The 13,068-nt window shown below is 39.2% G+C and overlaps 1 protein-coding gene across 1 annotated transcript in view; it reads right to left on the minus strand.

The window, feature by feature from the left end:
- Positions 1–13,068, minus strand: part of LOC118746901 — a gene marked incomplete at its 5' end in the record, with an annotated part of 132,026 nt that overhangs the window by 3,210 nt on the left and 115,748 nt on the right. Inside the window, 3 exon segments of the mRNA XM_036480882.1 lie at positions 1,020–1,247; positions 3,010–3,405; positions 3,723–7,726. Of these exon segments, the coding sequence (XP_036336775.1) occupies positions 1,020–1,247; positions 3,010–3,405; positions 3,723–7,726 (4,628 nt within the window).

Raw genomic sequence — 13,068 nt, forward strand, 5'->3', positions numbered from 1 at the left:
GCCTATTAAAGGAACAAATCCGGATTATACTGAATGCAGGCTTGGAAGGTACTTCACGCAACCATCCGACGGAGGATAGTCAGAGCTAAATAGCTATTCAAAATCAATAAAGAGGCGAAAGATTTTCTATAATAAGAGCCGTGCGAACTGCCGTGTAGTAGGGGAAGTAATTATTTGCGCCTTTAAGAAAAGTAAACCAGAAGAACAGGGACCGAGCATAACAGTTATTGATGAAAACTGTCATGGAAAAATTCACTATGAAGGAAATGTTCTATAACTAAGTGATACATACCAATTGATTTCTTTTTTCACTGAGACTCAAATTTTAAAATAAATTTTTATTTGCAATTTTTATGCAAAATTAAAACAAGTAATGATTATTTTTAAGTGTGATTTAAAAAACAAATGTAAGTGACTGATTTTTATTTATGACTTTTATAAATAAAAGTCTTTCATAACTGTTATTTAAGACATGTAATTTAAAAATTAAAAATAACTATTATTTGCAGATTATTTAGATAAAAAGAACACATAATTGTTATTTTCGATGTATCTAATAAAAGTTAGAAATAATGGTTATTTAGGGAGTAATTAAATAAAAGTCAAAAAATAATTGTTAAAGAGCGATTTTTGAATAAGGGGTTCCTTACAACGTGGCACTCTTCTCCATTCGAGCTGGAAGGAAGCCTGTCCGCAGTTTTACTTAAATCGGCAAATTTCGGTTCCTACCATGCGAAGTGAGAAAATAAGAAGTAGAAAATCATATGCACTCAAATAAATAAATAATAGCGTACATATTTGTTCCTGATAGAAAAGTTAAAAACAAAATAATGCGCTCTCTAAGGCATACACGGGGGCCGCTATTACGACTATGTTGTGCATCCCCTCACACAATTTTCTACTACGCCTAAAAGTTCATATTTTACTTCTCTTTATCACTTTTTGAACTATCAATTGTTTTATTACAAAACTGTTTCCGTTTTTTTTTTGTTTTTTTTTCTTTTATTTCAAATACTCACTTTGAATATGAAAGTGTCCTTCGATGAGATTTCCTGCACCTCGAAATAATCATCCCAGTCCGCTTCACTGCACACAACGCATCTGTCCAAATACAATGGCTCACGTATCAGCGTATAGCGTCCGCACTTCTCCTTCATCACCAGCAGTGAGGCCTCCCGTATGCCGGTGTGTTTTGGGAAATTCAGTTTATCTGACATAACTTTTTCTGCCTTATAATTGGCGCTTGGCTGCAAGCAATGGTGCGAATGTTGGTATGCATGTAGTTGTTGTTGTAGTTGAGTAGTAGGTGGAGTAGAATCACGACGATTGCGGCATACAAAGCAGCCATTTCGACCAAGAGGCGTATGTGGGGATGAAAAGAAAGAAAGGAAGAAAAAAATTTAGGAAATGTTGAAAATCGTGTAAATGTTTTTTTTTTTGTTTCACACTGCAAATGTACAAAAGCGAACTTTGGAACTCGCATACGACTGCATACATGTGTACATATGAATGAAGCCATAAAAGCGTTGACTTTATGTTCTAGTTCTTGTGTGCTGCGCTGTGCTATGCTGTGTTCTATGTATGTACATTTGTATGTACACATTCTGGCAATAACTACTCGTACTGTCCACACAGTTGGTGGCATTTGTAAATTTTAAAATATGCACTCAATGCGTGAGCGATGCACTCTACCGCCGTACAATCAAACGAAAGGAAACGCAACGATATGAACTACTATTTTGCTCATTCAAATAGAAAAAAACGCATAGACTGGAATGCTGTTACATCAGATTAGATTGCGCGCTTCATTCGTGTTGAGACGGTACACGTACATATGTGTGTATGTAAATGCTTGGGTGGTGTCTATGATTTCCGCATTGGTTCGTTATCGCCTTGTAACTGCTGTACAAGCGACTTCAATTGCCAGTTGTGCAACTGTTCAGCGATTGTGTCTAAAATCAATTCATTTAAAAGGGTAAAAATCGTATTTGAAAAGGGCTTTGCACATTTTATTTCTGCGGCTTATCATTCGAGGTGCTCTTATATAATTGCAAGTGTAAATGAAAGCGCTCGAAAAATATGTATGCACATAGTGTCACCTGAAATGCAAAAAGACAACAACAAAATCGTAAATGAAATGGAAAAAGTCGTGAATATTTTTTTTTTATTTTTTTCATAAAATGATGTGGGGAGTTGTAATTCGATAAAATCCTTCATATAAATCAAAAAAGTTAATTTAGCATTTTTTATTAGTTATGACTTTTTGCATTTCAGGTGACGATATATACATTGCTATTATTATGGTGGTTAATTTCGTTAGATTTACTGAGATGTACATAAATATTTTTAAACTTTCAACTGGTTCAAGCGGACGTGAAAGCTTAACTTTCAATATGGATGTTTCCTGCGTACGGACGTTCCGTTTGGAGACACTTTTTTCATTATAAAAACTATAGTAGGCTCTGAATAAACACAATCTTTTGTCATGAGCAGTCATAATCAATATGTATATACATCAAAATCGGTACGAATGGTCACCGTACGTAAATATACCCCACAGCACATAGATTACCTATATACATACATTACGTACATTCCTCAGAAAAGGGGAGTTATCTTTTGACCTGTCATATTTTTAAGTCTCTCACTCACTACCAGCCACTAAGCTGCTATCCATTGGGAAATTGAATCTTTTAACCTATTCTTGCGCTACTTTTATATTAGCAATTACCTTCTGCATGTCAATTTGAGAGATTGCAGAAAATTAAAATTGATATTGTGAGCGGAAATATGTAATTCAAGCATTAACTGACAAGCCATTGTCAAGTCCTAGTCAAACATAGCATAGAAACATGTACAAACTCGCATACATCTAGAAAATTTCTGTTTATTTAGTTCATTGGTTCATTGGCTGAATGCTTGTTTGGTTAAGTGGTTAAATACTTAGTTGGCCGGTGGTTGGGGATTGATTCGTTTGTGGCACTTACTAGTTTGGGCATTCACACTCACCTTGCCATTTGTAACGAGCAATGCATTGACCGGTGTTAGTTTGATGGTGCGTGCCTTCTTCCAATTGCTATCCGTCGGTTGTGTGTACAACAGTTTGCCTTCCATGGCAAAACGTACTTCATCGTGATTCCATTCAAGTATGTCGATGGCCATTTTACGTAGTTTTATATTGATCATATCGATTTCGCAAGAAGCACGTCGATTCGGACTCGATGACGATATGCGACGCCAGAGTTTGGTTGGTACATCCTTTGCTTCCTGGTTGATATGGTTGAGATGCAATTCGATTTTCTCTTGGGCCTGTTTCAGTTGGTCACGTCCTTCCAGATGAGCTGGTGTGACCTTGTAGAGACGGGCGAGTAGGAGTGGATATTTGGTGACACGTTGTACGGGTACCTGTGGGAAGCAAGCACAAAACCAAAAGAGGAGAACAAACAATAATTGAAATTTTGTGTGGTTCGGTGTGTGCTTGAATGTGTTTGTATGGGGTGGATGTGTTTGTGTGTGTGCTGCTAGGAATTTTACCAAGCAAATTGATTATTAAATATACCTAATGCAAAGCGGATGGCATGATTAAAATGTGTCAGCAATGAGCTTAGGTGTCACTTACCGCATTAAGCACTTAGCTCGCATTTTATATTCAATTAAAATTTTACACTAAGCAAACAAAAATCGTATTCGAATAGCTTTAACGAAATATTTATTCCACTCACCATTAGGAAAGAGTTGAGATTCATGCGCCTCAAAACGGCATTCTCCATTTGCGATACCTTCAAGAAGATGCGCAACAGCTCTTTCTCCTTCTCGAGATTGGCCAGCAGCAAACTGGCGCCCGCCTGGCGCACACAGTAGCTCTCGAAGGCGTGCAACATCTGCGTGAAGTCCAGGAATATCTTACCGATGTTCACCGTCAGCAGATCGTCGTCGCCTTGCTCGAGAGCAATGTCGAGTGCATCGCGCATGCGCTCCGCCAGTGTTTGATTGTTCTCGAGCAATTCTTCGGTATTCAAGAAGATTGCAGAGAGCTGCTCCTGTGTGAGTAGACCGGCCACTAGCATTGGGTGACAGAATTCTTCCAAAATTATTTGCAGATCGCGTCCATATTTCTCCTCCGTTTCAACAATTTCCGTTATGATCTCCTTGCGCTCCACACGTTTCTTGCCACATTTGCGACACACGAGTGGCGCAAATCTGATGCCCGAATCGGTGACTTGCGTCTCTACAGGACCATCACAGTCCTCACACAGATGAATGGGATTGTCTAGCAAAAGTTGTGCATTCACTGTGGGAAGTGGATTTTGGTATTTGCTGCGCGAACTTTTGCTAGTCTCTGAGCCGACGCCCGAGTCGTTGCGTTCAATGTCGCTGGCAGTGCCTTTGTTGCGTTGCATCAGGCCGGTCTGTCCGCCATTGCCGCAAATGAAATTGCTGGTTGGCGGCGAGAGTGAGCTCATAACGCTTTGCGCATCCTCACTAGAATCACTGAGTACTGAGGCGCGCGAACTGCTAAAATCGCGCAACGCTTGACGTTTTCCCAGCTCGCTGAGCGTGTCACCAGCTTCCTCCTCTATGATAATGGGATTCGAGCAGTTGACTGGGTAATCGAAAGCTTCCTCGCGCACTACGCCGCGCTCTTTGGCGTCGACAAGGTATGAAAGTATATCATATTTGGAAGCGCCTTCGAATATGGAACGTGCTGCCTTCTTCTCCATGTCGGCGTCGTTAATGGGCGGTGCGCTGAGTGGCAAAGGTGGTGGGATGTCGTTGATTTCCTCGTAAATGGGATCGCCGTTGTTGCGTATCGACTCGTAGTGATGACTACCCGAATCCTCCTCCTCCTCCAAGCTGGTGGACATCTCTATCTCAGCTAGTGTGGCGTCGACCAGCATCTGATAGAACTTGGAGCGCGTGCTCGCTGAGTTTATGTCCTCATCACACGGGGTGGTAATTTCGCTGGAGCAGCTCTGGTAGCAGTCGGACTCGTTAGCGTCGAAGTCGAACATTTCGTAGTTGTTGGCTGAAGCAAAGCTGTTGGCTGAGCTGATGCTGCCGCGATTAGACAGGCCATCTTCATCTTTGGTGGGTACGGTAAGGTGGGTATTGCTACCGGTAGAAGAAGTCGCCGCAACCGCGTTCGTTGCTATCTGCCTTTCTTCCTTTATCTTCTGCAGTGAGATATTGATTAAACGATTCATATCGTCATTGTCTTTGGTGCCAGTCATATCCACTGCGCTGCGTGTTTCCTGCAGGCGTTTCAAAGAGTTTTCAATTAACTCGATAACGGTTTCAGTTTCCAAACCCTCAGCTACTTGGCTGAGCATAGGATCTTCAAGAAGTTTGGTGATGAAGGAAGATTTAGCAGGAGTTGCAGGGGTCAAAATCGTGCTTGCCGTGGCTTCTACAGCAGCATCTTCCATGGTGACACTGCTCGAACCGGTCTTGTTGGACATGCGCTTGGACTCTACCGAAACCAGCTCTCGCTTGCTAACATCCTTCATTTTCCTATTCCTTATGGTATCCTGCTCGGTGGTCGGCTCATTGCGTCCGCAAACGTGCGGCACAAGATTCCTTTTCACAGCCTCAACTGGATTACGCAAAATTTTCAGCAGCTCTTCTTCGTGCGAGAGTAGCTCATCTTCCTCTTCTACGCACGTAACTATAATATCCGTCGGCGCTTTCGTGTAAGGCGTTGCATTCGAATTTAAGTCCGCCTGTTGCGGTTGCTCTAAGACTGTCGACTTTTCCTGCTCATAATCCAATCGAATCAAAGTGCGTCCACGCTTCTGTGTTGAACCACTACTTCCAGCGCCACTACCACTACCGCTGCCGCTGCTGCTAATGCTGGTCATTGAGCTGGTCGATGTGGAGGAAGTTGACGATGCTGAGCGTTGCAAATTCACCTCTGCGGAGCCCTTAATTGGTATTATAGCGCGGCCACCATTGGAAACCATTGCTTCGTTTCCGTTTAGCCCAGCCTGCTGGCTCAGCATTGCATTGATTTTATTATGCTGATAGATGAGTTCTTCGGCAGCACTACGCGGACTGCTGACATTGATGGTGACGGTATTTGATGTGGTCGTCACTTTTAGTCCACTGAAGCTGCCATCGCTATTTGTCGAGCCTGCACTTAGCTTCTTTGCACTGTAGTCGGCCACCACAACGGAGGATTGATAGAGTGGTGTGCTCGCATCGTCGCAACTTAGATTCATCGTTGAGTAGCAGTCATCACCGTTAATTAAAATTGAAGTTTTCTTCTGTGCACTAGACATGGTAGGGTCAGCCGCTTCGTCAGCGTACATTGAACCATTTGTGCCCGTGTAGTAGTGGAAATTGTAGTGAGGCGACTTGGGTGACTGTTGCGGGGGTGGGGGTTGCGAATGGTGTTGTTGTGTGGTGAATGCATCGTCGTTGTCGGTGTGACTTATTTTGAGACGATGAACTTCCGAAGTGGTTTTGGTTTGGTTAAACGGTGCGACGCGTACGACAGTGCGTTGCTGCGGCGAGGTATTAGTGTTGATGGAGGCCCTATTGGTGGCATTGGTTGAGGCAGACAACAAACTGCTGCCATGTGGTGTTGTTATCGCGCGAATTGTGGTCTCGCAGGCGTTACGGATATATTGTTGCTGCTGTTTCTGTTTCTGCTTCTGTTGTTGATGTTGTGCTTTTGTTTCGTGCATATTTTGTATAGCCATTTGTTGCATGCCACATTGTGCGCTATCAGCGTGGCTTTCAAATGCCAGATGCGTTCGAGTTTTTCCAACGGCTTCTTGTTCGTCTGCCTTGTTTTGCGCTAGCTCGAGCTCGAGCTCTGGCGCTCCCTCTTGTTGTTGCTCCTCTAATCCGTTTGTGCTGACTTTGGTAATACGCGTCGCAGTTTTTTCTGCTCCCACTGCTGCTGCTGCCGCTGTCGGATTCTTTGCTTTGTCCGTAGCTTGCTGGTTTGTTGCCGCTACAGGCGAAAGCATCGAGTTGTTTGCTTGGCAGTTTTGTGTTGACGTCGCAGCCCCCATCGTCGTCATTAGTCGTACACTAACGGCTGGCATACCATTTGTGGCAAGTGTAGCGGCGGCCATGTTGGCGCTTGTGGCGGTCGAGGTCGTTTGTGTAGCAGCTGTTGTCCCAACAATGCTACTGGCAATATTGTTGGCGTGTGGCGACGTGGGTGTTGGTGGGGGAGGCGGCGGTTCGCGTGGACGTGCAAATAAATCTCGACTATCGTTGCGGTGCAGCTTGGTGCGCAATGCCATGGTATCTTTGAAACTTAAAATGGCCTCTTCGCGGTAACTCTCGCTTTTGTTTTTGCCAATGGTTTTGTTGTTATTGTTGCGTTTCCTGTTGTTACCACTATTTCCGGCGCGAGAGTCTGTTGCCAAACGCAGGTCACCACCACCATTTGTTGTGGTGTGTTGGTCGCCGCCTTCGCCGCCGCCGCCGCCATCACCGCCGTCTACGCTTAGTTGATGGTCGTCGTCGTTGTCGCGTTCATAGCTGTTGGCATCATTGCTATTGTTGTTGGCCCGCATTGTTAGCCCTATTGCTGTGCGTGGGTGGCGCTCACTTTGCGAACGTCTGATGGGATTTCGCGATTGTGTCGCTTGCGGCTGCTCAACTTTGTTTGCATTTTTCTTGCTATTGTTGTGCTGTTCTCCATCGCTCTGCGGCCCGGCATAATGGGCGCGCGCCTGTGTTGGCGCTAGATTGTGTGCAACTGTGACGCCTGAAAGTATACAAAACAAAGTGTGCGATAAGTAGTGATTGGCGGACGAGGAAGGAGATGAAAAATTATACTATTCTCTAAGAAATAAAAAGAGGAAAAAGTTGGCTGGAAAGTGATATGCAAAAGTGTTGAAAAGTGCCATTTTTAGGGGAAATGACAATTTTGCGCGAAATAAATTTAATCTTGCTAGATTTAAGTGGCATTTTTCATGAATATATTAGTTTTTTTTTGGTGGGAAAAAAAGCTTAGTCTGACGTTCACGTGGCAAGTGGGTGTGGTGTGTGGCAAATACTCGTATATAGCTTCGTATTATGAAATTGTCAAAACACTTCCTTTCACACTGGAGTATCCGATCATGCCTTCAACATAACTGGTAGCTGCATACTACTTGTTATATTATCTGCGTACAAAAGTATGAACGCACCCCAGTAGGCAACGACAGAAACTGAAAAGTCATCAACATTCTCCCCTCTCACTGAGCTATTCAATGATATATGTATGTGCAAAATTTACTTCCTATTAGAGCTGATATGATTAAAAAGAAGGAAGATCTTGGATAGATTCTTAAAAAATTTTATTTTTGACTATTAAAAAAATTAAGTACATAAATGGAAGTTAAAAAAATTCGTAACCACCCTCAAGGTATATGGAACGATTTTATTTGAAAGGTGTATAGAAACATTCCTCTGCGTTGCTTAAGAAAACCAAGCAGACGTTTCGAATCGATACTGTTTCCTTTTCGCTTCTTATGCTATATTTGCAAATTATTTCCACTACCCTTCTTCTTAACGGAAGTTTGAGGAATTTTTTGGAAAAAGCATCCATAGTGAATCCCATAATATTTCATGTACAATGAGCGGCCTTCTCTGTAACCATTTGGAATTTACGATCACTCTCATCCTGTCATTTACAGGTCAATTCTGAATAAGATAGTAAAAAGACTTTCGTAATTCAAATTAAGTACCTACAGATGGCAAGACAATGCAAAAGACTTTTTGTATTCTAGCAGAAAAATCCTTGGAAAAAATGCTCTCTCATTCACCACTTGTGGTGAAAAGCTATTTTGGGAGAAGGCAATTGTATACCAATAAACTCGTAGTGGCCGAATGTGCAAATCATAGGCGTGTCATTCGAGAGATCCGAGTATGAGTTCTCGAGCAGAGGAATTTTTAATTTTAATTTTTTTAATTTACACTTTTTTCTTTTTAATCCAATTTTCTTTTCATTTTTAGATTTTATTGTTTTGAAAAGAAAAATATTTATTTTTTAATCTCACTTAATTTTTAGTGACTTATTTTATGTGTTTTCTTTCTTAATTTTTTTTTTTCATTCTCAATTTAATTTTCTTTCCATGTTCAGTTGCTATTGTTTTAAAAAGAAGAATATTTTCTTAAATTTCATTTGATTTTAAGAAAATTATTTTATTTATTTTTTCTTCTTTGTTTGTCTTTTTAGTTTCATTTTATTTTAATTTTTAGATTTTATTGTTAAAAATATATTTTCATTGAATTTTTAGCGATTTATTTTTTTTTTTTTTTTTTTTTTTGTTAATGAGATAATAATAAAGAACATGAACATTTAGGTTCTAGATTTTATTGTTTCAAAAAAATTAAGATCACATAATTTTTAGACATTTTTACAAAAAAAAAATTATTTTTTTTTGTGGTTTTTTAATTCAATATTTTTCAAATTTGTAGATTTTGCTTAAAAATAAAAATATTTTTTTTATTAAGTTTAATTTTTAAGTACTACTTTCTTCTGTTTTCGTGAATTTTTTATTATTTTTCTATTTTAATTTTTAAATTTTATTTAAGAATAAAAACATTTTATATTAAATTAATTTAGTTAAAGAAAAAAATTAATTTAATTTTGCTTTATTTTCATTTACTTTTTTTTTTCTTAACTGGACGATCTTTTATTTATTAATTTTAATTATTTTAAAATGAAAAATATATCCATTTGTTTTTTTATTTTTTTTTTGAGTTCAATTAAATTTTTAAAAAACTTATTTCTGTAAGGCGCACAGTAGAACGCTAAGATCTCCTCGTCAGAATATCAGTCAATTAGTCTTTCGAAAGACAATAAAGAGCTTTCAAGATAGTTGCAAGAATTGACAATTGTCTAGTAGTCTCTTTCGCTCACGATGGAGTAAAAAAGCGTTTTGGTGACTGTGCGTCATCTCTTTCGGCCACGTTTGGGTATTACCTACTTAGGTAGTTTCCAAACCATAGTGATTCAGCAATAAACTGCTTGGCGGATTAGCTGGCCGGCAAGGTGCGCTGGGTTTGTCCTTATTAAGAAAATAGAGACTGGAGAGAATGTGGACTACTCCTAACCAAATGCGCCTTGTGACAGTTCAGCAAATTTTCGACCCAAAACCAGAACGCGTGCTGCTGATTATCATCCTAACCCAAGTTGGAATGGTGGTTATTAAACGATACTAATAGTCTCATACAACCGCAAATCCAAATGCCAGCGTTTGTATGGCTTGGCGGACGACGAGAATTAATCGTCTCAACACTTCCTTTTCAGCTTCCCAGCATTTGTGAGGCAGCGGTCTTAGCACCTGGGATCGTACTTTTTAGCCATTATTTTACGGCTGTAATAGCTGCTTACCTGGCGTTGGAAATATTTAAAAATTAGTTCTAAGTAGTTAGTATATTTTCCAAATCAGCTGCGTGCCAAAAAATATCTCACAAAATATGCTTACAAGCCTACATATATGTAAGTAGTCATTTAAGAAGGGTGCCTTTTGGGAAATATTATTGCAAATGCCAACTGGGTACAATACCGATATTCGTTTCACCATGAACTGGGTATGCTTGCCTCACTGAGTAACTGTCCTTTGTATTTAGTTTTCTTGCACTTTTCTTGTTGACAGCCGCTTTAGGTTTGCTACTGTGCGATAAGTTGTTTTGTGGTCTGTACCTTGGAAAGTGCTGCTGCAACAACAAATTTACACTTTCAGCCGTTCTATTTAGTATGGAAAAAAGCAACGTTTGTGTGTGAGTGAGTGTTCGTTTGTGGTTGTCTACTTACTTCTCGAAAATGGGTGATTTACGTTGCGGCCGATAAGAGACCGAAGCAGTTGGTGAAAAATAATAAAAATAAAAATAATAATAAATATTAAAGAAAACATTTATCTACTTGGGCGCATAAAAAAAATCGTTTGAAGTTTTCTCGAACACATACATATACACTTACAAATACATATACATTAGACTGCATCACTCTCCATACAAAAAAAAATCGGTACTATTTTTCCATTGGAATTATAAAATCTATTATATTTTAAGACGTCCACTAAAATATTTCGGAAAAATATTAAGATTTAAGTGAGCTGGACCGATTTGAAAATACCTCCAAAAATCGGGTTTTTTATGAATAAAAATAGTTTCTTAAAGATTTTTTTTTTGAAAAAATCCCCTCAAATGATAAAACGGTTTAAGCTTAAAATATTTGCATAAAAATATTTAAAAAAAATTAAAAAAAAATTTGAACGGAATCGTAATGATGAGATTTTTGATGTTGTTTTTTAACTTTTTTCAAAGATTGGTATAGGAAAAACTTGAATAACTGAACCTAAACTCTTCCGATTTAGACTTAAGAGGTGTCACTGGAAAGGTATTTTCTCACCCTCTTTTCCTCATTGCTAATAAACTCATTCAAAGGATGGAAGAGAAAGGTAGGATGAACGAGCGTCATTCAAAGTTGAATTAAGATGTGTTGGTATTCGAAAAAACAAGATGGGACACGAATGACGTTGTTTTGGCCAGAAATACAAACAGTGTGAAAATACCTTTCTACTGAGATCCCATAAGTCTAAATCGGAACATTTTTGGCCCAGTTATTCAAGTTTTTCGTAAACCAATCTTTGAAAAAAGTAAAAAAACAGCATCAAAAATCTCACTCTTACGATTCCGTTGAAAAGATTTTTAAATATTTTTATGCAGATTTTTTAAGCTTAATCTAGTTTGTGATCTGAGGGGACTTTTTTCAAACAGTTCTTTAAGAAACTATTTTTATTCATAAAAAAATTCATTTTTGGAGGTATTTTCAAATCGGTCCAGGTCGCTTAACTCTTAATATTTTTCCGAAATATTTTGGTGGACGTCTTAAAATATAATATATTTTGTAATCCCGGTGGAAAAAACGCAACTTTTTTTGGTGATGCAGTCTAATATACATACATAGTAACTTTATAGCAACGCCGCCGCTTCTTCATTGTTAACAATTTCAACACTTGCGCGCAACATTGAAAGGGTTACTGTGAATTTTCTTTTTTTTAGTTATTCGATAATCGCCGCTCACACAATTGACATTGGCATAAACGCTTATCTTTGTGATTTCGCCGGTAGTTTGACATTGACTGTCAGTCATTTCGCCCGACAATAGAATTTTCTAAAGACCTTGTGTTGCATTTATATCAGGCAAAGAATTTATTTCTTGCTGTTATTTACATGCTTGTGAAGAAAGCTAGTAGGGAATGGAATGAATGAATGGAAGAGAATTTAAGGAGTTAAATCCAGTCATATCATATAACCACGACCACGAAGGACCTGCTTTCGTAGAGATATTATGTACTGCCACCTTTGTATTGGAGCTTATTAGTGGAATAACTATTTAAGCTACAATCCAATAATGGGAAAATGTTATGAAGATATGCGAGAGATATATGTAGTAATTAAAGCCAGGAGAAAAATATCGTCGAGATACATATCCACTAGGGTGGTCCTTAAAAACGTCAATATCTAAATTTTGTATCGGGCACCGCTTCATTTTTTTTCTCTACGTACAAAATAAAGACATCGACGAAAATCTTAATATTTTCAAATAATTTCTAGAGGAAGCTAACAGGGTTTGAAAGATTTATGTCTGATAAATTTAACATCTTATTGAAACTTATTCATATAAATTCATAGGTGACAGGTAATAAGATCAACGGAAATAAGGTCAATTGACTTTATTTCCCACCCTGGTGCGAAATAAAGTCAATTGACATTATTGCCTTTTTAAAAACGAAATAAAATCAATTGACATTATTTCTCTTTCAAACATTAAATTTGCTTAGCTTCGCGGCGACCCGCGTCAGCGCGCCACACCGCGCGCGTCGCGCTCGCGCTCGCGCCCCGCGTACCCAGCGCGACCGGCGCGCACACCACGTCACGCTACGCCGCGGCCCCCCCTTCCCCGTCTCCCGACGTGCTGTAACGCAGGTAGATTTATTTTTTGTATACGTTGAAATAAAATTTGTATATATTTTAAACATTGAGGGTTTATATTCAATAATACCCCCTATCTGCACACTTTTCACAAAGATGAGATTCTGATATAAAAATCCA

Source organism: Rhagoletis pomonella, unplaced genomic scaffold, assembly GCF_013731165.1.
Source record: "Rhagoletis pomonella isolate Grant_MI unplaced genomic scaffold, Rhpom_1.0 Rhpom_scaffold_00011, whole genome shotgun sequence".
Classification (NCBI taxonomy): domain Eukaryota; kingdom Metazoa; phylum Arthropoda; class Insecta; order Diptera; family Tephritidae; genus Rhagoletis; species Rhagoletis pomonella.